Source organism: Penaeus monodon, chromosome 38, assembly GCF_015228065.2.
Source record: "Penaeus monodon isolate SGIC_2016 chromosome 38, NSTDA_Pmon_1, whole genome shotgun sequence".
In the NCBI taxonomy this organism is placed as follows: domain Eukaryota; kingdom Metazoa; phylum Arthropoda; class Malacostraca; order Decapoda; family Penaeidae; genus Penaeus; species Penaeus monodon.
The window spans coordinates 14,756,186-14,781,615 of record NC_051423.1 but is presented as its reverse complement, the minus strand read 5'-3'; the positions used below and the strand labels follow the sequence as shown (position 1 = coordinate 14,781,615).

The 25,430-nt window shown below is 41.0% G+C and overlaps 1 protein-coding gene across 1 annotated transcript in view; it reads right to left on the bottom strand.

The window, feature by feature from the left end:
- LOC119596980 (ubiquitin conjugation factor E4 B-like) overlaps positions 1-25,430 on the bottom strand; it is a 51,279-nt gene that overhangs the window by 8,398 nt on the left and 17,451 nt on the right. The window contains 11 exon segments of the mRNA XM_037946388.1: positions 10,167-10,294; positions 10,662-10,807; positions 12,712-12,821; positions 13,093-13,121; positions 13,124-13,176; positions 13,417-13,543; positions 13,660-13,774; positions 13,938-14,055; positions 15,808-16,070; positions 16,268-16,363; positions 16,653-16,798. Of these exon segments, the coding sequence (XP_037802316.1) occupies positions 10,167-10,294; positions 10,662-10,807; positions 12,712-12,821; positions 13,093-13,121; positions 13,124-13,176; positions 13,417-13,543; positions 13,660-13,774; positions 13,938-14,055; positions 15,808-16,070; positions 16,268-16,363; positions 16,653-16,798 (1,331 nt within the window).

Below are 25,430 nucleotides of genomic sequence, written 5' to 3'. Positions count from 1 at the left end.
ATCAGTATTTCTGGATCAGCTTTTTGGAGTCTGTGTTATTGTAGCCTAACTGTATCTAAGGTTGACAATATGGCAAAAAAGTAATTCAAGTTTAAGCAGAAAAAGAGATAACAACATTGTAAAGGGGAGGCAAGGTGTCTTGGCAATGCACATGAGTGTTTAAGTGTGCCTTAATCCTTAGCTGCTGAGTGGCATGTATGTACATGCCATGGCATGCCAGGATTATATTCTAGGTGGCATGAGCATACAAGCCATGGTGCTCCAATCCCATTTTCCGGGGGCATGTATGGTCATGCCACGTATGCTAGGGTGACAACAAGGGTCCCTGGCAGCAAGGCCCGGGCCCAGGAGAGAAGGCTTGCGCATTGAGAAATTACCTATCGACATTGGGTTAAGCAAGCTTAATGGCTGGATTTTGGGCCATGTGTGGGCGGGAAGCACTGGGATTCAAGGGATTAATTTTCTATAATTAAGAATATAATATAGAATGATTTCTGTTTATTAAATCAGTGTTTGGTTCTGGTGAAAAGAAAATACTCTATTCACTTCATTAATTTGATTAGCTGCTACTGGATAATGCTGTTACAAAGGTTACATAGATGATTAAAGCTAGAAGCATTTTAATTTTGCAACAAATATGCAGCTGTATTTGTTAAATATTTTGCTGATATAAGTTTGTTCTTACATACATAGTTTTGAGAGAAAAGAAAATGGTTAATGGTTAAAAGCAGGATAAATGTGCTAGACATCTAAGGTCATGTAGCACTATAGTTAATGTTAGGGAAGGGTGGTTGAGTTAGTGATTAGTTGTCTAAGCTGGGCAAAGGAATTGGTGAGTGAAAGGGTTAGGGTCGGGTGTGGTAAGGAGATTAGATGAAGGATATGTATGAGTTTGAGGAAAAAGAATAGGTTGTTGAAGACGAAAGTGTGGGATTCTGTAAGGATGTCTGATAGGTTGGGAGGTCGGTGAAGGGAGGATAGGTGGGGGAAAGCAGAGGTACGGGTTGTTTCAAAACGTGGGCACGACAATAGGATGTGTGGGATTGAAAGGGGAACTTAACATAAGGAACATAAGGGTGGATCAGAATGTGACATCAGATAGGAGTGTGTTAGACGGGTGTGACCAATGCGTAAGCAGGCGAGAGCGGTGTCCCAACGTCTGTTCCGATGAAATGGAGTTGACCAGGAGGAGATTGATAGTTTTACAGAATGTAATTTATTAGTGCGGAGGCTTGACCAAAAAGATTGCCATCAATTATACAAGGTCTTAAAGTGTGGGTAATAATCCGTGGCTGGGATACGTGAGAAGCATGGTTGGTATGATGTGGACATAACGGCGTGGCGTGCTAGTGTATCTGCCTGTTCATTGCCGGGGATTCCAACATGGCTGGGCACCCAGCAAAATTTGATTGTTTTATGGCGTGTGGACAGGTAGAACAACCAGTTCTGGATCTTACAAACAAGGGGGTTGGTGGTGAGTATTGACTTTATGAGAGTTAATGAGTTACGGGAATCAGTAAAAATTGTAAAAGAGGAAGAGGAGAGTGAGTATATGTGTTTTAGAGCAAAAAAGGAGTGCATACAGTTCTGTAGTAAGGACAATGGATTCAGGAGGAAGGGAGTATTTGAAAGTACGAGTTGGGAAGATTACTGCAAAACCAGCACCGGAGGTGGATTTGGAGCCATCAGTATATACGTGAATACTAGAGGAATGAGTGGAGACATGGTCAAGGAAATGGGTGAGAAGGACAGTAGGAGGGATATTTGATTTTGGTGGGTCGGGGAAAACAGAAGAGCAAATATGGGGGTGAGGTATAAGCCATGGAGGGACTGAATGGACAGAGAACGGGAGAGGTTGGAGATGGGGGAAAGGGGAATGGGAGAGGAGGGTATCCATGCGAGTGGAGAAAGGAGGAAGTAGGGATTGTGGGATAGTTAGTTTAGTGAGGGAAAGTTGGTGGAATCGAACATAGCATCGGAGAGAGAGAAGGGCACGATGTCGAGATAGAGATGGTATGCCTGATTCAGTGTACAGGCTCTCAACTGGAGAGGAGCGAAAGGCGCTAGTGCTAAGCGAAGACCACAGTGATGGATTGTATCAAGATGGGCAAGGAGAGAAGTTGAGGCAGAGGAGTAGATATGGCATCCATAATCAAGAGTGGAGAGGATCAAAGTAACATGAAGATGAAGGAGAGTTTTGCGATCTGAGCCCCATGATATATGGGATAGAGTTTTTAAGATTCGAAGACGGTGGAGAGCTTTTTCTTTAATGTGTAGAATATGGTCTCGCCAGGACAGTTTGGAGTCAAAAATGACACCAAGGAATTTGCCAGAGGAACGGCATTGGAGGAGTACCATATAGGAAGAGTGGGGGTAGGGGACCTACACGTGAGCGAGAGAAAAGGATGGAGAAAGATTTACATGTAGAAAAGCGGAAGCCATGGTTTGTGGCCCAGGAAGATACTGATGAGATTGCAGATTGAAGAAATTGCTAGAGATTTGGTATGGATGTGCCAGAGGCATAGATGGTTAAATCATCAACATATAGTGATGACCGGGCTCCTGGTGGTAAAACTGAAACAATATCATTAACAGCAAGAAGGAATAAAGTGGTACTGAGCACACTGCCTTGTGGGACACCTTTGATTTGAGGAAAGAAAGATGATGTGGCAGAGGCAATTTTGACCTGGAAAGTGCGTTGGGAGAGGAAGGACTTTATGAAGACACCCATGTTTCCACTTATGCCTAGAGAGGACAATTGTTGGAGAATATGGTACTGCCATGTCGTATCATATGCTTTTTCTAGATCAAAAAATATAGCTAGTATGGATTCATGGCGTGCAAATGCAGATGTAATATATGTCTCAAAATGAGCAAGGGGGTCAGCTGGCACGGCGAAAACCGAATTGGGAAGGAGAGAGAAGATTGTGAGATTCAAGATACCACATTAAGCGGAAGTTCACCATTCGCTCTAATAGTTTGCACAAGCAGCTAGTTAGTGCGATGGGGCGATAGTCTTGAGGGAGGGTACCCGATTTATTGGGTTTCAGGAAGGGAAGGATAAGAGCTTCTCGCCAATTAGAAGGAAAATTTCCTGATGTCCATATGTGGTTGTAAATTTTTAATAGGAAGAATAAGGAGGAAGATGGGAGTTGCGGGAGCATACGGTAGTGAATACCGTCAGGGCCTTCATGAGTGTTTGCAGCACGATTGTAGGGCAGCAATGAGTTCAGAGGAAGAAAAATGGAGCATTATAGGACTTAGCGGAGGATGGGGTGAGGGTAATGGGGGTACGTTCTCTGGTGGTCTTAATAGAAGAGAAGTGTGGAGAAAGGTGAGAACCACTACTGACCTGGCTGAAATAATCACCCAGTTCATTAGCGACTTGGAGAGGATCAGAAATTAGGGTATCTCGAATATGGAGGACGGGGGCAGGATGGGGGGATGTTTGCCTGACACAGATAGATGTAGAGGATGTAATTGATGAAACATAATTTCGCCAGCTATTTGTTTTACTATTCCGGACTGTACGACGAAGATAGGCAGATGCTCTTTTAACGGAGATAAGGGCTGATAGTTGATTTGGAGTACCTCTCTTGTAGCGGTAACTGTTCCAGGCTGCACGTTTTAAGCGAAGTGCTTTAGTGCAATCAGAATTCCACCATGGAACACATTTGGAGGTATATGGTCTTGAGGTTCGAGGGATAGCTGTATGTGCAGCTCTTAAGACTGTATTTGTGAAACACTATATCATTTCTGAAATGGAGGTGAGGGAGGATGGAGGAGTATGAATAGCAGAGAGTGAAGTGAAAGTATGCCAGTCGGCTCTATCAAAGCACCAGCGTGGGGAGTTAGGAAGTGGTACGTATGAAGTAGGAGAAAGGAGAACTGGAAAGTGGTCACTACAGGGAAAGTAGTCTAAATTGACCAGTGAAAATCTAAATGAAGAGAAGGGGAGCATAGAGAGAGGTCAATGCATGAAAAAGATTGCGTGTGGGTATCAAAGTGTGTGGGGCGATCTGAATTTAGAATAGTAAGGTCAACTGTGGAGAGGAAGCGCTCTAGAGATCGGCCTCGGGAGTTTGTGATAGAATCACCCCAAAGAGTGTGGTGGCAGTTAAAGTCACCAACTATGAGGAAAGGTGGTTGAAATTGGGAAATTAGATTTTCAAAAGCAACAAAGTCAATGGGGTGGGAAGGGGAGAAGTAGACTGAAATCAGTGTGATCCAATGATGGAGGAAGATACGAATAACTGTGCAAGGGACATTGGTTTGAAAGGGAGGTGTGACATAAGGTGTTTTCTGATTGATAAGTATGGACAAGACATAAAGGGAATGTGGGGAAGAGACAAAATGATAATTGGGGATTGGTATTGGAGGATGTGTAAGAAAGGTCTCTTGAAGGCATACAATAGATGGGTTATAAGAGGAAAGGATATGACGAAGGTCAGGTCTGTGGGAGCGGAAACCGTGAATATTCCAATGAAGGATAGTTATACTTTAGTGATATAGATTGTAGTACGTGTTGGAGATTTTGAGGGGGAAGCAGCTAGAGGGTGGGATAAGGATTGAGAGGTCTGAGATGGGAGAGGTGTGGGAGTTGGTGTTCTACTAGGAGGGGTATTAAGAGATGGAGGGTCTGAGGAAGGGGATACTTGTGACATAAGGGATTCATGTGTGTATCCAGGAGGGAGTGGAAGGGATAGAGGGGATGGTGGGAGGGTTAATGTGGGCGGGGTTGGGGTCGGGGGGATGGGCTGTGTTGGGAGGGGGTAGGAGGATAGGGTGTAGGGGGGATATCGTTAGGAGGAGGATGGATATCAGCAGTTACTTGGAGTGTGGAAGGAGCAGGAGTTGTAAGATTTGGAGGTTGAGTGTCAGTTTTCATTAAGTAATCTTGAATATTTTCAGTAGTTTCTTCTGAGGAGTTGGTTGGGGAGTTTTGGGGGATAAAGGATTTCTTGTGAGGGGGGGACGAGAGGACTGGTGTCTCAAGCGTAGGGGCAAAGGAAGGTGGAGGTGATTGTGTGGTAGGGGAAGAGGGGGTGGAACGTTTGTTCTGTCTGTTACGGGTAGTGCGAGGAGGGAGAGGGGAAGGTGTTGGGGTTGTAGTGGTGATTGGAGTATCTGTAGTAGAGATTGGAGTGTCTGGATTTAGGATGGCAAAAGAGTTTGACTGGGGAAGGTAGGAGGTAGAAGAGGGGGAGTTAGATGTAGGGGGGGTGGGTTTAGAATTGGTAGAATGAGCAGTATTACTGGAGTAAGGAGTAAGAGAGAAACCACGTCTACGTGCTTCCAAGTTTGAATCTGAGAGTTGCTACCTCAGACTCAAATTTGTAGGTGGGACAGCCCCTATAAAATACATTATGGGGGCCGCCACAGTTGGCATATGTGCGTGATTGTGCAGGGCAGTTAGATCGGGTATGGCCAGGTTGGGCACATAGTGGGCATCTGGCTGTGGAACGGCAATGTTTGGCTGGGTGTCCTAGACGCCAACAATTTTGGCACTGACGTGGAGGAGGTTGGTATGGATGAACAGGGAGGGATTCTCCTCCTATGTAGACGTTAAAGGGAAGGTCATGTCAACGGAAGGTAATTTTGGCTATGTTAGTGGGTTTCTTTCGATGACCTCTGGGGGGAATGGAGTAGCATTGTACTGATGTTGTATCATAGTCTGTGAGACAGGCAAGTAGGTCTTCTCCACAATCTGACCAATCTTTGTCATAGATTAGGCAGTTTGCTGGGGAGATTGAAACTGTTCCAGTGCAAGTATTGAGGGTTGGATAAGGTTCTACAAGGATGGGGTTACCATATAGGTCAGTTAGTTTTAATGCTATAGCTTGGTTTTCGGATGTTACTGTGACAAGACGGGAGCGGTCGGGTCGGCTACAGAAAGAGACTTTACCTACTTGTTTTTGGAGACATTGTTGGAAGAGAAGGCTGTTGTCAGAGTAGGGAGCTGTGGGAGGGATCACGAAAAATCGGTCCCATTTGGCTGCACTAAAGAGAGTATTCAAGATTGTTGTAGAGATAGGGGTAGTAGAAGGTTGGGGGCGTGATGAAGATGGAGTAGTGTTATGGAGAGGTGGGCAATAAGGCTGTAAGGTATTAATAAGGGAGGATGGGGTGGTTGATGTTGGAGGTTGTGGGGGTAGAGGTGTTGAAGTTGAGCATGCTGGGAGAGTGGAAATGTTCCTTAAGGGTTGATTATTGGCTACTGTACTAGTAGGCATTGATGAGGGGGTAGTTATTGCAGTGTTCGGAGCCGTGGTCAAAGGAGAGCCTGGGGTCAAGGAATCGGGTGGGTTTACATCGTTGGGGCTATTTGATAAAGGGGCAAGCCTCATTGCCCCTAATAGTGGGGATATGTTTTCATTACTGGCCATGGTAAGCCTGTATTATGTTGGGGATAAAAACAGTCCACCCCTCAGGGTCCCCTTGATGGGTAAGGGCTAGGTAACTAAATCAGGGGAATACCGTGCCCATGGCTCCCTCAGGCTGTTCAGGACTGGCACAAAGTCAGCCTTTCATCCTTTCAGCACGGCTCTCACACCTTAGGAGGTGGATAGCAGAAGGGTTTGGTGAAGGGACAGAAACGAAAAGTGTGAAGGAAAAAAAGACCATGCAAAATTAGTTGAGTCGAGGGCTGAGTCCCAAGGTTGGGGAGTTCCCCATCATTGGGTCCCAGTCTCTGCCTCCTAAGCCCCCCCCACGACAACAACGGGTAAGGGATTGGGGGGGGAGAGAAAAGAAAGAAAGAAAAAAAAGAAAGAAAGAAAGAAAGAAAAGAAAGAAAAAAAGAAAAAAGAAAAGAAAAGGAAAAAAAAAAAAAAAAAAAAAAAAAAAAAAAAAAAAAAAAAAAAAAATATATATATATATATATATATATATATATATATATATATATATATATATATATATATATATATATATATAGTCCTATTCATCTTTATTTCACAAAAATGTCAACAAAAAAATCATTAAAGTACTTAATATCCTGGCATGATTTTTAGCTGGAAGTCAAGCTTTAAGGAAGGTTCAAATGGAGAAAGTAACACAGCACTGTATCCATTACATTGTTTATACACACCACTCTTTGATTTGCAAGGCTGTGGAAACTTTCAAATGCTCAGATTCAGTCAAACAATTTTTCCTCTTTCTCTTGTTACATCTACTATTCTTCCTATGGAAAGTAAAAGTAATGCTTGAAGTTTTACATTATTGTATCCACTACGAGTGAGCTCCATGTTCATTTACCTCATATTTTATCCATATAGAGGGAATATGTATCTAATATATGATACATTTTATGCATCATTATATATAAACTTCCTATCAAGAGACGTGTGATAAGACACATGATTAATTAAAATATAAATCCCTAACTGAGACATTCGTGAAATGAATTGCAAAATATTGAACTCTGATCGGCTGGCCAGTGTATTACTTTGTATCAAGGTGGAGGCATACAAACAAAAAGATGTTTCAACAGGATCCTGTATCACCTGTTTACCCTTTTCCATTATTTTTTTAAATATCTTATCTTACTCTTTTTTGCTAATAGTATTACTAACCCATTTGCCCCATGTTCCTGCCATGCTCTCATTGGACCCCAACACGTATGGCATCTAATCTTGCCATGGCTTCTACAAGCCCCATAATGTTTGGTGGATCAGGTCACATGGTGTGACCTGATTGGTTAGTCATGTGAATAAAATGTCAGTCAAAGGCTCATTCCAGCAGAACGATTGCAGCCATGGAAGGTATGAGCTCTTGCTCCTTTTCTCTCTCTCGCTCTCACTCTCGCCCTCGCCCTCTCCCTTGCTCTCGCTCTCGCTCTTGCCACCAGTCGAGGCCGTCCACCTCGACATATTTTTTTGTCAGAGTCGAGCTCCTTGGAGGACGACGACACTGGGGATGAGCTAATCCCCAGCAATGACTCAGACTCAGACAATGATTATGAGGCCCCAAGTGACGACGATTTAGACTTCGTCTCACACAACGAACCATCGTTGGACTCGACACTCGACCTTGACAAGCCTCTGTCTGCTCATGTCAACAAAATGTGGAATAGCAACGCACCAGGGACCCCAGACTTTAGGTGGAGAAGGAGGGAGAATATACCAAGAAAGTACAGTTTTTCTGGTACACCTGGTATCAAGGTTGACCTGGTCAAGGATTCAACGCCACTGGCAGTGTACAGAGAGTTCATCACTGACGAGCTGATTGACCTCATAGTGGAAGAGACGAATAGGTATGTAGAGTCGATTCGTATAGCTTTTCTTTAATAAACATTACTGCTATTATCCAGATATCCAAAGGTAATAAGTGTACCTACATCACCTAATGCATTACATTTGCCTGCTGACAGATTTGCAGAGGCGAACAAGACGGCACGAAGCCACGGATGGTGATGGCACCCAATCATGAGTGCCAAGCTTTACGTATACCTTGGACTCCGGATGCTGATGGGGATCAACAAGAAACCTCGGCTGGCCTTTTACTGGTCGAGGAATCAAGGGGTGACCATGCCAATTTTTCCCTTGACCATAGCTCGCGAGAGGTTCAAACAGATTTCCCGCAACCTCCATTTCCAGAACAATGAGATGGAACTGGTAGAGGAAGATCGGCTGTGGAAACTGAGGGAAGTGCTGACCATTCTTGGGGATTGCTTCAGGAAGGTCTTTGTCCCGGATCAGTTTATATCCATCAACCCCAAAATTTTCCATCCCTGTGGAAATTTAGAGGTCGCCTAAGTTTCCACACCTACAACCCGAGCAAGCGGGCCAGATTTGGGGTAAAGGTGTACAAACTTTCCGCAAGTGACAGCCTGTGTGCAGGGTACACTGCCATGGTCAAGATCTATACTGGCAGGGAGCAGGGGTCTCTACCGTCCTCTCAGAAAGCGGTGAATTCTTTTGGAAAGGGTACACGGTGTTTGTTGACAACTGGTACACCTCTCCAGTGCTCTTCCATTTTTTACAGTACAGGAAGACTGGTGCAGTGGGGACTGTGCGCCTGAACCGCTGCCACATGCCTCGTGATTTGAAGGTCTGGAAGCGGGGGGACGTGGACTCCCGGAGTTTTCCAACCGGCATGTTGGATGGACGTCAAACAGGTGAACATGTTGTCAACAGTCCACACGTCACACTTGGTGGAGGACCGCTGGTCATGAAGCCAGAGTGCATTGTTGCCTACAACGACTGAATGAAGGGAGTGGACTTGGGGGACCAGCTCGCTCAGTTTTACCCTTCAGTGCGCAGGGCACTGAAGTGGTCTCCTTCCAGATTTCAGGGCAGGACTCGACACATTGTGAGGGAGACACCTGGAAGGAGATACAAGAGGTGTTTCCTCTGCTACAGGGCCGGAAGGAGGAAGTCCACACTCTTACCTCTCGTTCAAAAACAGCACTAACATTTAGCATCAAATTTTCATGTCATCTGTTAATATAGAAAACTTGGAAGCGATTCAGTATATCTAAATACAAAGGCAAAAAGATGCCTAGAAAACACCATGAGAAAAGTGCAGTTTCTACACATTACCCTTATATAAAACCCAACTTTACTACAAAATCTATGGTCAGATTCCTGCAAAATTGATATGATGGTCTTTGCGCAGCCGCGCAGCGCCAGAAAAAATCCTGTTGCGGGGGCCCACTCGGCTGGCAACTATTCCCGGGAGCGGGGCTCAGTGACGAGCAAAAAATTCCGGGACGAATGGGTTAGTAGCACTAATAATTATAATGTCAATAATAATACTAACAGCATCGATATCTGAAAAAAAGTTTTGAAAACTCAAGTAAGGGGGAAATTAAGTGAGTTCATGTAGACTACTAATTGGCTCCTTGGTAGCTGAACACTTGTGAAGCCATCTATGTATTCCTGCATATCACAAAACAATAATACAGTCAATTTTCCTGGGAGCATTGGGTTAAGTGACAAATAGAATATGGTACTGGCTATTGTGTTTTATGTTGCTGATTACATTTTAAAGTCAGTCTGGACATGTTTAGCCCTGAGAAGTGCAAATGTAATGCAGCCAACATGGCAGACAATGTTTACTTAGGGACCAATTGCCAAGTTTAAACAGCTTTAAAAATTATAGAATTCCAATAAAAAGTCCCTTTAGAGGCTGAAAAACTTGCCTCTGATGATAAAACCACTCACCTCATCATTAGCAATAGATTGAGCAAACTTAGTCGAGTCTAAATGCAAGTAAATATCCACTATCTGCTCTAGCAGTTTTCTTGGCTCCCATCCATATTTGTCTGCTTGCCGCACCTTTAGATTCCCACCTGTAGATTGATCATTAGGACATTAACAGCAATTCCTTAATTGCTAGTCAAATATGGAAATAAAAGAAGTTTTGGAAGAAAATATTCACCAATGAGCATATTTACCATATCTATCAAATGAAATACTTTATAAATGCTACTATGTCAGGTTTGGGAAACACATGAATCTGCCTATTCCATGAGCAATACTTTACTCAAATTTAATCCTGTATCAGTTTAAAGCCTAAAGCACATAGATATACAGGCTTTAGAGAAAAGTTTTCAATTGCTTTTCTACTGTTTTTCTTGCAATGCCCCCCAGTAATCAACATCAATTGGTGAGTTGGAAACAAAATTGGCATATATGCAATATTGTCTATAAACTTACACTTCTGTCCACAGAGCTGAGCAAGGTTGAAGTTGAGCATTGCAGCCAGTCTGTCACAGAGCTCTGGCCTTAAGAATGGGGCTGGCACCTCTTTTGTCAAGTAGTGCATCATATCAACTGTTTCTCTTGCTAATGTCAAGTATGATCTTTTGAGGGGTAAGAAAGTTCCATAAAATTATTAATCTTTTACCTGTATCCTAATATATTTCTTAAAGTATATCAACAAGAAAAATGAGAAATCTGTATATAATTTATAGTCACAGATAAAAAATAATTTCAAAAAAGGAAAGAAAAGAAAGAAAAAACTATGATCTACTTTATTGTGCCATCTCACTGAAACTAACCTTTATAATGCAGGACACTGAATGTAAATAAAATAATAAATATAGAAAGATATCAACTGTCTTTAAGTTGCAAGTTTAGACATTGCATACACCACCAGAAAGTTTCCTAGGCCAGTACTCATAAAAATGTTAAGATTTGAATTTATTGTCATAGTTATGCAATTATCATATAACTGAGGTGTAACTATAAATTAATGTTATGTCCTTGATGTCAACCTGAGATACAGTTAGGCTATAATAACACAGACTGCTGAACACTCCAAGAAGCTGATCCAGAAATAATGATGTAAAAAAAAAAATTATATTCTAACCCATTGGATCTGTATGCTTCACTTCCATCACATGGCCCAAAATACAGGCATCATTCTTACTTGTGAGGCCACTCTACAGGGTGTGTGGCTTGTAGGCCGGACACACACAAATATTCATGATTTAAGCTTTTTTGCCATTTTCCAATATCTATATTTGTCATTTAATTTGCTTTATCTAGATGGTCATAGATTTTTCCTTGCATAGACTCCATATCACTTCTGTAGGTAGTCTGTAACTGATGACAATAATAATAACAATAGTTAACAATTTTGTTATTTGTGTATTTTTTTTTTATAATATTACTTTTTATGTAATACAACCTATGTGGCCAATCACAATAGCCAAGAACAGGATCCTGAGCAAGGAAATAGTGGTGCTCTTCTAGTCATGGCTCTCTGCCAGTACATTTCACACTTGTTTATTGATAGAAATAATGCAAAAGCCCCTTCCTAAATGCCTACTGAGTCTAATTACCCTCCAAGATCTTTGTGCATGCGTGATGAGTCATTCCAATCTCCTTGCCCTTCAGCCAAAATTCTCAGGATGGCAAGTTTGCATCATCCTGACCCTCAGCCAAATTTTCCCATGACTGCATGTTCACATCACCTGCCATTCAAACCAAATTTTTTCATGACATGATGGTCACATCATTCATATTGTAGGGGTTTAATATGTAGGTATACTTGCACAAATGAGGGAAACTCATTATATCAAGTTGCAAGGTATTGGTGGAAAAGTGTATATAAGTGGGTGTACAGCAGCTTTGAAATTATATTAGACCTTAGCCTTGCCCTAACCATAGCTCCTCCCAACCTCTTTTGATGCCCTTACACCACCCATGATGATACCCAGAAAATATGGATAGCCCTTACCCATCAACTTATATTACTGCCTACATGCTACTCATCCCCCAGAAGGTCCTCTGCCCTTCACCACACCATTATAAATGTGAGCTATCCTCAGGTGAGGACAATGACAACCCTTTGTCTGCCTATCCAATGACTGAAGAAAGTAGCAAAGAGTCTGACACAGTTTAAGATCTCCTACCTCCATTTTTTAGCATATTTGCATGCGTGTTTCTCTTTGTGCTTGTGTACATATGCACATACATCATATTAATATATTCTGTGAAAAGGCTTGTTACAAGATAATAAGTGAACTATACATAACCCAGACATTCCCATACACTGCAATAAAGCTTATGTTGAAACAGAATATGGCTCCAGCACCAGTATTAATGAACACTGAGCTGATATCCATCACCATAGAACTTTCAAGGTGGTGTAGGCCGATGTAAATGAAGCTGGACATCTACCAGACCAGATGATGATGATGACATGAGTAAAATGGAATATGATGACAACTACAAAGATGACAGTGGACACTCCACTCACCTGCACTGTCTTTCGTCTGTGGCCAGCAACCTCTGTCTTGTCTGCTGCTGCTCCCTAGTCTGCTGTGACCAAGTGCCTCTCTCCATTTCCTCCTGGACTTCATGGATGCGCTTAACAGCACAATATAGATGGAACAGTTAACTTCTTGGAGCATATTATTTTTGTAATAAGTTCACAAGCAAAGACAGTGTGTAGATAATAAGGTACCAGTAATTCTTCTCTTCTTTTCTTTTTATGAAGAATATATTATCTTTCATCCCATTTCTTTTCCTTTCTTTTCTTTTGTTTAAACTTGTGACTAAATTATAAAATCCAATCCTCACATATGGCTCAATGTATTATATAGAATCATCTGCAATTGAGAGTTTACACCAAACTTACCTTCAGAGCATCTAATGATTCATCCAAAGGAATGTTGTATCATTCATCAGGAGGTTCACAAATTTCACAAACTCTTTACCAGAACTGAAAGAAGTAATGATGGGTAAATTGGTGAAAAAACATTACCAATGACTTGAAGCAACTGACTATCATTCAAGTCTATGCCTAGTGAAGACATCCCTCTTTCACTCCAGTTGCATATAGTTGCACTTCTATATCTCCCTCAAGAGCTCTGCTGTATGATGTAAGTAAATACATAGAGCTTAGTAGATTTCTACTGACTTGACAACTGCCTTTTGAAACAAATATTTATTACAGCTTGCCTTGGACTCTGTTATTACAGCTTGCCTGTGTCCTCTGTCTTCCCAAAGGCTCTTGAAAATTACACTAATGTGATAACGGATGGTGAATTTGTCATAGAACTCACTGCTTGCTCCTGTTGTCTCCACCACTGTCAAGGAAAGAAAGAGGTCAAACCTTGTCAAATAAAGTCATACCTCATGGTTTTTGGATCAGGAAATTCATTATAAATGTCTGCATGCAAGGTCACCATTCCAAACAGCTTACTTGTGTAAAATTTCATCAAAGATACAGGTAGGTGTACTGCTAGTGGATGGTGAAGGATGCGCTGATGTAAGCTATCGACATGTTGCTGGACTGAAGGGGTCAACATGAACACCATCTAACAATGACAATGTAATTTAAAAAATCATTATTACACACTATCATTATCCTTAATTGGCTAAAACTACAGTAGTTTATTTACATCACATATACAATGAGAACAACCTCCACATTAACATCAAAACTTTTAACAATAGGAAAGTAATCTTTCTGCAACCTACCTCAACAAGTTTGGCTGTTAAGTATGGGTTCTTAATATGGGTGGGAGTACACAAAAGAACAATGGTCATGGTGATGATTGGGTCTTCTAAGTGTTTGATGGGCACCTTGGGCATGTACCTGTTTATGAAGAACATGATTAGAAAATATTTACCAGTACTATCTGGATAAACAGAAATGAATGTTACTCATGGAAGCATCCTTCTTAGCCTATTGCTTCTGAGTCCACTATGATTTTGTATTGTTAATTTTGTATAAATAGAGGTGACTTCACAAGTGCTCCTTCATCATTCAATTACTAGGACAACCTGGTTATTACCTTTTATCACATTCCTTAATTAATTGTTATTTTCATTATTATTATCACTATTATTATTATCATTAACATTATTATTATTACTATTATTGTAATTAGTAGTAGTATTTTCATTATGATTAATATCAACATTACTACTATTATCCTCATCATTATTAGTAGTATCATCACCATCATCATTACTACAATTATCATCATCAATATCCTTAATAATTATCATTATTATACTTATGATAATTTATATCATCTAGAGCATTATTATTATTATTATTATTATTATTATTATTATTATTATTATTATTATCATAATTAATATAACATTATCAATAATAAAAAGAGTTTTAAAAAATCAGGGGCTGTGGTAAATAGGAAAAGTCAGGTAAACCTAGAAAATGAGGATTGCATGTGTGCATGCAATCCTCACATCATCATCTTCAAGGGGCTAACACTGACGGGGGCGCATGGCCGCATCCACCCTTCGCTTCCAACCACAAGAGTCCCTCGTGGCTAGTCCCCAGGCAGGCCCTCGGCCAATCTCTAATTCCTTACGACAGGAATTGTTGAGCTGCCCAAGCCACGACCTCCTGGGTCGTCCCCCAGGCCTCCTCGACCCAGGGTTGCTTCGCAAAGAGACAACCTGATGGGCAGGGTCGTTCACAGGGAAACGAGTTAGGTGCCCATATAACCTGAGTTGGCGATCCCAGATTATGCAAGTAACAGGTCTCATATCAGTCTCACAGTGTAACCGTCGGTTAGACACTTGGTACTGCCAACTGTACCCCATGATCCGGTGAAGGGACTTGTTACATAAGGCATCAAGACAAGACTCCAAGACACTGGATATTATCTAGGTTTTGTTCCGTAGAGCAAAACTGGCAGCATCGAGGCCTTGAAGACATGTAGCTTGGTCCTTCTGCATAGGTACTGACATCTCCAAATGCTCGTTGATCGAGTTCATGGCCCCTGTTGCCAGCCCAATCTGTCTATTGATTTCTTGGTCTGACAGCCCAGAGATATGGACTACGCTACCAAGGTATGTAAAACTCTCTGTAACTTCAACGTCCTCGCCGCAAGCATGGATCGACTGAATGGGTTCCCCTAACAGGCACCTAAGGTCCTGAATCTTAGTCTTGGTCCAGGAGACCTCTAGGCCTAAGGGCTTCGCCTCATTGCTAAATGCATCAAGAGCCGCCACCAGTGGCTCCAGGGACTCAGATAGGATAGCAACATCATCGGCAAAGTCGAGGTCTGAGACCTTGATATTGCCCAGTGTTGCTCCACACTGACTTTGGCAAGTAGCTCTGCCCATTATCCAGTCTATACAAGTATTGAAAAGTGTTGGTGCAAGGACACAGCCTTGCCTCACCCCTGAATTAACAGGGAAGAAGTTCGACAGACCCCCACCACACTTTACAGCACTTACAGGTTAAAATCTTTATAAGCTATGGAAAGATTTCAAAATTCTAGATTCAGACTTTTTGTTACACTATATGAAATATAAACATTATGTATTTCAAGCTACAGATTAGATTACATAATTATATTACAATACTCACTGTAACGTAAAAAGCAAAAACTCTGCCATGTCATCCAAGTACCACTCAGGCATGGCAGCAAAGAGTTCTGGTATTGATGGTGACAGGGGGAGAAGGTTGGCTGTTTCTACAAGAGAGCTTCCCAGGGGAGCCAGACTAGTTGGTCCTCCAGTGAGTGCCCGTAAGACTATCTTGGCAACATCAGAGTAGAAATGCATGCATCGTTCCAACAATTTCTCGTCCAGCAGCCCGGCATCAGCACAGATCCTTGACTTATTCAGTTTCTGTTTGAAAGTCAAAAGGCAGGTTAATTTGAAAAGTGAGCAGCAGCATTTTGTCAGGACTGAATTGAGCAAATAAATACATTAAAACACATAGCTACTTACACACAATAATGAAGGGGGAAACAACAATAAAATTAGCAAATTTGGCAAGCTGTAACTTAAAATGACAGTCTCATTGACAGAACTTTTAACTCTACCTTTAACTGGGTCTTCCATTTCTTAAGAAGCTCTCTCTGCCTTGATGCCACAGGAAGGTTGGCCCACTGAGATTCTGTGCTTTCAATTTCTTCAACCTGTTGGATATATTGTATTTATAGATTGGCATAATATTCAAAAATAATATTAACATGAATATAAATATCAATAAAAATACTACTACTATTATCACTACCAGTAGTACTACTATCACACCACTACTAATAACAAGGATAAGAAATTAAGAACAGTAACTATAAATATAGCACTAATGATAACTATTCTCCCTCCAGATCCATATGCTATTCCTACTTATACAATATCACATCATGATCTTTAAGAATGTGTATATGCACACATATTCTAGTCAAATCCCTTAATCCATACCATTTTCTGAAGATCCCGAATGGCTCGGATGCGGCGTGTGTACTTCCGCATGACAGGTAACACTCCAAGGTGGTGTGCATGAAGGGTCAAGAACCAACACTGGCTGTGAAATGTTATCTCTTGGAACTTTGATGGTTGTTCAGCTTCTGTTGACATTTCAAATACAGAAAATAGAGTAAAATGACATTTTAAGAATGTGATGTGTCTGAGATGCAATGTGAGTCAGTGAGAGCGTCAATGTGTGTGCATCTACATGTGCATGTAGAGACCTGTTCTCATGATCTCTCTCACCTTCTGCTTCCAGCCTAACAGTAATCTGATTGTCCTCTGCTGATGCCAACAGGACTACAATAGTGACAATGACAGAGAGACCTTAGCACACTAATACAACCCCTATTGCTGTTCTTCTGATGTCTTTAAGTACAATCATGTCTTGTTTATATTCAAACTGTTGATTAGAAAATGCTTAATCTGAATCCCTATGTATGTAATTGCAATTATTTATGATAGTCAGTTGTTTCTGCTTTATAAACACTCAGCAATTTTGTCTTATCACAAAGGCTTCTAGTCTTGTAAACATCATAACTCTCTTCTCAAATACCACTGTATATATGTAAGGAAACCCATGTTTCTTCATCACAAAACCATTATGTGACCATAGCCTTCATTTTTGCTATTAAAAAACTTACGTCTTACTTCACTAGAAAGTGTCGCTAATCTCATTCGTGACAGCAATGAAGCCAATGTTTCTACACTGTTGCCAAAGGTTCGACTCCACCCCCATTCCAGGAATCGTGCTAAGTTGACGAATTTTATTTTATTTTTGAATTATATTAAATCATCAATAACTGTTTTACTGATATTATATGAAGAAATAGCAGTATACACAAGTTTTTAGTTATCAACATCTTAAAATTACAGAGAAAATGATGGAGAACTATCGAAATCAGTTGAAAAAGTGTGGGCCCTAAGCACCTCCAATCATGCTTTTTTCCTTTGTCTACCGACACTGGTTTCAAACACACTCCTTTAAATGTTTTGAATATGTCACTTCCTATTTATCTATATCAATTACATTTAAAAGGATACATGAGTTTATCCCTTCATATTCAATTATACATACACAAGAAGCAAACTGATTATGTAGAACTTAATATAAATATTTCCCTAATATTCTTTTGCCCAGTCAAACACATTCTGTAAACAAAACATGAATCTATCTTTGTTACTTCCTGTATCTCATTTGTCATGGAACACTTTTGGAGGTCTGAATATCCCCAAAGGTAAAGCATAAATGATATAATAAAAACAATAATAACTATGTTGCCTGTAAATGACTCACTGAAATGTGTTAAAAGCATAGGCATACGAAAGATAAACCTGAGTTTCTCTCTTCTTAGCCATGGCCTTATTATTATGAAAGCATTTTGATTTTAAAGCTTACACCTTTTATTATGATAGTAGTGTAGATTTTCAAGATAAATATTTTGCTGCTAGAGCATGATGATCTAGGGAAATGTTATGCTTTTCCATTTTCCATATTGAGATATATTTCTTTGGATCACATTATGGTCACAGATGTAGAATATCTTATGTTATATCACATTATATCCCCATAATAAATGGAAATTGAAAAGAAAACACACATATGTACACACACACACACATTATATATATATATATATATATATATATATATATATATATATATATATATATATATATATATATATATATATATATCATCATCAATAACGGTATGCTCATGTTTGAGCAGCCGTGGACCTCTCCACCATCCTTCGCCACTAAACTCGATCTTACGCTTTTCTTTCCACTTGTATCATCGACAGCCCGCAAATATCTTTGATATTGTCGCTCAGTCTTGTCTTCGGTTTGCCTCTTCCTCTGTTTCCTATCACCATCCCTGTCAGCAAGTCTTTCTTAATACTTTTACTTCTCATCACATGACCAATAAACTTTAATTTCCTCCTGTTCAAGATGTCCAACAGCCGGTCTTTACAATCTATTTTTCTCAGCACTTCATCATTCGTCTTCTTCTCTGTCCAGCTAATACGCAGTACTCGTCTGTATCACCACATTTCAAAACTATTGATCTTTTTCTTGTCTATCTACTTCAGCACCCAACACTCAGAACCATATGATGCAATTGGGAAAACTAATGAGTTCAATAACCTCAGCTTTGTCCGTAAGGTAATGCTTCGGTCTTTCCAGATGTTATTGAGAGCAATTGTGGCATTTTTGGCAATGGCAATTCTTTTTATCTCCGGTGAATCATCATATGTATTAGTTAAAACAGCTCCAAGATAAGTGAACTCTTTCACATTTTCCACAATCATTCCATTGATTGTAACATGTTCAGCATTGTTCATTGCCGGTTATCTTTGAATCTTCATGATCTTAATTTTCTTGGCATTAAGAAACAAGCCAACCTTTTCGCTTGCTTCTCTAACTTTATCTAGTAGTTGTTGTAGTTCATTGATACTGCTGGCAATCAAAACTATATCATCGGCGTACCTCAGATTTGATATTTTGTATCCTCCAACATCCACAGTTCCTTCAAAATTCTCTAGAGCACCTCTCATAATTGTTTCAGAATATATATTAAAGAGGTGTGGAGACAGAATGCAACCCTGTCGTACTCCTTGTTTGACTTCGAACCATTCTGTTAACCCATAAGTGGTTCTTACAGATGCTTGTTGTTGGTCATACATGGCTTTTATTAGTTGGATGATGTGTTTTGGAAACTTCATATCGTTCATGTTATTCCAGAGGATATCGTGATCAACAGTATCAAAAGCTTTCACATAATCAATGAAACACAGGTATAGGTCTTTTTGATGTTCTCTGTTTTTCTCTATGATCAATTTTAAATTTAGAATCTGGTTTCCGGTACCTTTTCCAGGGCGAAAACCTGCTTGTTCGTCTGCAATTTCCTCTCGTTAACTTCAACTTCATTCTTTCAGCAATAATTTTCAACAAAATTTTGCTGCTGTGACTTATTAATGCAATTGTCCTATTATTGTTGTATTGGAGTGCGTCACCTTTTTTAGGTATGGGAGTAAAGACTGATTTTACCCAGTCTTCTGGCCATTTTCTTTCATTCCATATTTTTGTACAGAGTTTGTAGAAGAAGTATTCACTTTCGCCAGCATTCTTAATTAGTTCTGCTGTTATTTCATCTATTCCGGGGCTCTTGTTATTCTTTACTTCTTTTATGGCTTTTATAACTTCGTCTAGCAGTGGCGGTGGTTCATCTTTGTTGTCATCGAGTCTAATTAATGTTGTTGTTAGATCTTTATTCTTTTTGTATAGTTTGGAACAATATTGATTCCATCTATCTTTGACTTCTTTTCCATCACATAAAACAAGTCCATCTTCAGTTTTGATAGTGTCCATTGTAGGTTTAAATTTTCGTGTGATGTTTCGTACTCCTTGGTAGAGTTCTTTAGTTTTCTTATTGATAGAACAGTTTTCAATTCTCTGGCAATGTTCATTTAAATATTTTTCCTTATCTTGTCGCAATAATCTTTGAATTTTTGGTATTTTGTTTTTTGTAAATTACTTTTTCAACTGGATTATTGATACCCTTTGATTTTAGGCATCTTCTTGTTTCAATTTCACTTAGTGTTTTTTCAGATATCCAGGGGGAATTTGTCTTTTTCTTTTTGGCGATAGTTTCTTAAGCAGTGCTCAGCAGGAGTTCTTTTCCTTCTTCCCACAACTCATTTGGTGTTTTATCATCTTCACATTGATTGAGTATTTCAAATTTGTTTGACACTGTAATTCTGTAACTGTTATCAAGAGTTTTGTAGTCGAGCTTTAGAGGTGGTGTTGGACGCTCCATCTTTTTGAGTCTTTATTTTAAAGTCGATAGTTAGTAGTTGGTGGTCACTTTTGCAGTCGGCACCAGGTCTTGTCTTGGCATTTTTTATGCATCTTTTCCATTTTTGGTTCAGCACAATGTAGTCAATTTGGTTGCGTGTTCTTTTGTCTGGTGAAAACCACGTGTACAAGTGTCTTGGGTGGTGTTGGAACAATGTATTGGCTATAACTAGATTATTTGTACTACAGAATTCAATAAAATCTTTACCTCTTTCATTTATATCTCCAAGGCCGAATTTTCCACAGGTGTCATTTTTTAGATAATTTTTTCCTACTTTGGTGTTGAGGTCTCCCATGATTACTTTTACATCTCTGTTAGGGATTGTGTCTAAAGTATCTTGGAGAGAGTTATAAATATTAGCTAGACAGAGAAGAAGACGAATGATGAAGTGCTGAGAAAAATAAATTGTAAAGACCGGCTGTTGGACATCTTGAACAGGAGGAAATTAAAGTTTATTGGTCATGTAATGAGAAGTAAAAGTATTGAGAAAAACTTGCTGACAGGGATGGTGATAGGGAAAAAAGAGGAAAGGCAAACCAAAGACAAGACTGAGCGACAATATCAAAGATATTTGCGGGCTGTCGATGGTACAAGTGGAAAGAAAAGCGTAAGATCGAGTTTAGTGGCGAAGGATGGTGGAGAGGTCCAAGGCTGCTCAGACATGAGCATACCGTTATTGATGATGATGATATATATATATAAATGCACAGAGATATGCAAATACATTTAGTCTAGCACTAAAAGTGTAATAATATCCTCATTAACATTCTCATTGTTACTGAAAAATTCATTATACAGTGTGGCATCAAACTTGAACATCCCATTTTCTTTCAGTTTCAAACCAGGCAGAGGAGCTCCGCATGCGAGGTGTAGATGTTTATATATGACTCCGCCCCCATAAATAGGGGCGAAGTCATAGGAATGTGTAGCAAGTTTTTGACAGCGGAAAGAGACTTCATATACATATCTACATTTGTGTTTATTCAAATTCTTTCACATTTTCCACTGATGTTTGATTACAGCAATTTCTGAGTAGTCGACATGGACCACTCTCCACTGCAGGTATGGCAAAATGCTCCACTCATCCCTGAGCACCTCTGCTATGCCTGTCCTCTATACCAAAATCCTACTATAATAAAATGTAGAATCTGTGACAACTTCAATTTCACACCCAATCCAACATGAAGCCAGTCTTCCTTGCTGTAGCTTATAAGCCTTCTGAAGATTCAACCAAAGATCTAACTACCAAAACGAGTGTTGAATTGAAGTTGTCCCTCTCCCAGTACTTTTGCAGTACCTGAACACTTACTTTAGTCTTTAACACTTGCTTCAGTCGCCTGACACCTGCAACATTATTCATCACTTCCCTGCCAATACCTTAAGGTGAGTCCTTTTATCCTTTCTGTTTTCATTTGTTTAGGAAATCCTGTGAAGTGAAGTGTCTGATTACCTCTTGTTCTCATGAGTACCTGTATTCCTCCCTTCATTGAAAATGAGATCTCCCCTCAGCCAGTGTCTCACACTCACCACTCACACAATGTTCACTCAGATTCACTCACATAAACTACTTTTATTACTTTTCATTTAAAGCGTATGTCTCACAACAAACCACCCAGTGACTGAGGTCTATGTAGTAGTAGAACTAATTCAGACTCTTTAGACACTGATCAACAATCACTTTCCTCAGCTTCTCCTCCCTCACTTCGTGACTCCACCAATCCTCCTCTCTCACTTCATGACTCCACCACTCCTCCTCCCTCACTTCGTGACTCCACCACTTCTCCTCACCTCATTCTTCTTCTTCCTTTACTCCTCCCCTCACCATGCCTTCCAATGCTGCTACCCTTGCTCTTCCTCTCCTACTGATTTTACTCCTCGCCTTCAACCAATATTGACAATTATTTGTTTTAACAGGTCTGACAAGATCTTTGTAGATGCATTGTGAATGATTTTTGCAGCATGTATTGCAATGACTGTGTGTGTGTGTGTGTGTGTGTGTGTGTGTGTGTGTGTGTGTGTGTGTGTGTGTGTGTGTGTGTGGTGAGTGAGTGAGTGAGTGAGTGAGTGTGTGTGTGTGTTGTGAGTGTGTTGTGTCTGTGTGTGTGAGTCTGCGTGTGTGTGTGTGTCTGCGTGTGTTTGTGTGTCTGCGTGTGAGTGTGTGTGTGTGTCTGCGTGTGTGTGTGTCTGCGTGTGTGTGTGTCTGCATGTGTGTGTGTGTCTGCGTGTGTGTGTGTGTCTGGTGTGTGTGTGTGTGTCTGCGTGTGTGTGTGTGTCTGCGTGTGTGTGTGTGTCTGGTGTGTGTGTGTGTGTTCGTGTGTGTGTGTGTCTGCGTGTGTGTGCGTGCCTGCGTGTGTGTCTGCGCGTGTGTGTCTGCGCGTGTGTGTCTGCACGTGTGTGTGCGCGTGTGTGTCTGCGCGTGCGTGTGTTTGTGTGGGTGCCACATTTGCAAATGCATGTGTGCATACAGTGTGTGAATGTGTGTGTGTGTGTGAATACGTGTGCGTAAGTGAATGTGTGTGTAAGTGAATGTGTGTGTAAGTGAATGTGTGTGTAAGTGAATGTGTGTGTGTGTTGTGAATGTGTGTGTGTGTGTGAATGTGTGTGTGTGTGAATGTGTGTGTGTGTGAATGTGTGTGTGTGTGAATGTGTGGTGTGAGAGAGAGAGAGAGACAGAGAGGGAGGGCGCACGTACGTCGCAGTACCTCCGTATTACTTAGCTATATTTGCGACACAACGCATCCTATAGTCTCTATTTTTTAATAGCTGGTGTATAAACATACGCACTATAGCTAAATAAGGTTTATACCTTATAATCTCTCTCCACACACTAAATACTACTGAAAATATACTATTAGAGACACACGCCCTGACTTGAACTAGCATGTGCGCGAGCACGAATGTGTGTGTGTGTGTGAATGTGTGTGTGTGTGTGTGAATGTGTGTGTGCACTGTATGTGTGTGTGTGTGAGTCTGTGTGTGTGTGTGAGTCTGTGTGTGTGTGTGTGTGTGTGTGTCTGCGTGTGTGAGTCTGCGTGTGTGTATGTGTCTGCGTGTGTGTGTGTGTGTCTGCGTGGTGGTGTGTGTGTCTGCGTGTGTGTGTGTGTGTCTGCGTGTGTGTGTGTGGTGTGTGTCTCGTGTGTGTGTCGTGTGTGTGTGTGGTGTGTCTGCGTGGTGTTGGTGTTTGCGTGTGTGTCTGCGTGTGTGTTGTGTGTGTGTGTCTGCGTGGTGTGTGTGTGTGTGATGTGTTGTGTGGTGTGTGTCTGCAGTGCGTGTGTGTGTGTGTGTGTGTGTGTCGTGTGCGTTGTGTGTGTGTGTGTGTGTCTGCGTGAATGTGTGTGTGTGTGAATGTGTGTGTGTGAATGTGTGTGTGTGTGTGTGAATGTGTGTGTGAATGTGTGGTGTGAGAGAGAGAGAGAGACAGAGAGGGAGGGCGCACGTACGTCGCAGTAGCTCCGTATTACTTAGCTATATTTGCGACACAACGCATCCTATAGTCTCTATTTTTTAATAGCTGGTGTATAAACATACGCACTATAGCTAAATAAGGTTTATACCTTATAATCTCTCTCCACACACTAAATACTACTGAAAATATACTATTAGAGACACACGCCCTGACTTGAACTAGCGCGTGCGCGAGCGGACGTTTGAGGAATCACTGATAAGGACCTGACCGCCTCCCAGAGTATGCCATACACCCCCTCCTAAAACACCGAACAGCCGAGTTATCTCACCCCCCCACCCCTAGTGCGCCTACTTACAGCATCGCTCACCTCAACCAATTATCAAAAATGGCCACTGTAGCCCATTGCTGTGCTTGTACTACACGAAACTGCTCCAATTGCATATGTACAAGAAGTGGAAGATATTGCACATCGTGCAGAGCTGGGCAACAATGCCAAAACAGATCCCAACCAGCCAGAGTGCGAACAGAAGCAGAGACAGATAGCATAGTAGGATCTCAAATGAATAATACAGGGCACGAATCTCAACAACCGGTAATCACTCAGGTGGAAGGAGACTCTTCTCCGACCCGATACTGGCGAAATATGTCAATTGAAGATGCAACAATGCTAACGGAAAACATATACAAGAAAATAGTTACTTTCTCCCCAAGCAATCTATTCGACATTCCAAAATGCAACGCAACGAAAGACTTAATTAAGGAAGTCGAATTCTTAATTAAAGAGTACACAAACGGCAGCTTCCTCCAACCGATTGCTCTAAAAACAATCGCTATTCTACCTCATCTCATATGCCAAAGAACACATACAAAATCCAAGACCGCAGATGATGTAAAGGCTATGAAAAGGAGGATGGAGCGATGGAAAGTAGATGTTACTGGACTCCTGAAAGAGGCAAAAAACCTACAGGAAAGACAAAGAAAAACAATTGCAACAAGAAAAGAGATGGACAAATCAAGGAAATTTGCCAGTCTAATGAAACAAGGCAAAGTGACAAAGGCAATAAGGGTCCTAACATCAAATGAAACAACAGGGACATTACCCTTAAATGAAAATACCCGTCGCTTGCTCAATGAAAAGCACCCGCCTGCAAAGGAAGCGGCGGCAGGAACGATGTTTCGTGGAGAGTATAATCCCCCACCTCCAGAGATCTTTGAGCGAATTACCGGCGAAAAGATAAGAACACATGCATTGCATACACATGGTGCAGCTGGACCTTCTGGACTCGACGCAAAGGCATGGAAAACCATCCTGAGCAGCAGCAAGTTTGGGTCAGCTGCAAATGACCTTTACAAAGCCATTGCATCTCTTGCTAGAAAACTTGCAACAGAAAACTGCAACAACCTGGATGCCCTCACAGCTTGTCGTTTAATTGCCCTCTACAAGAAGCCCGGATGCCGCCCCATTGGC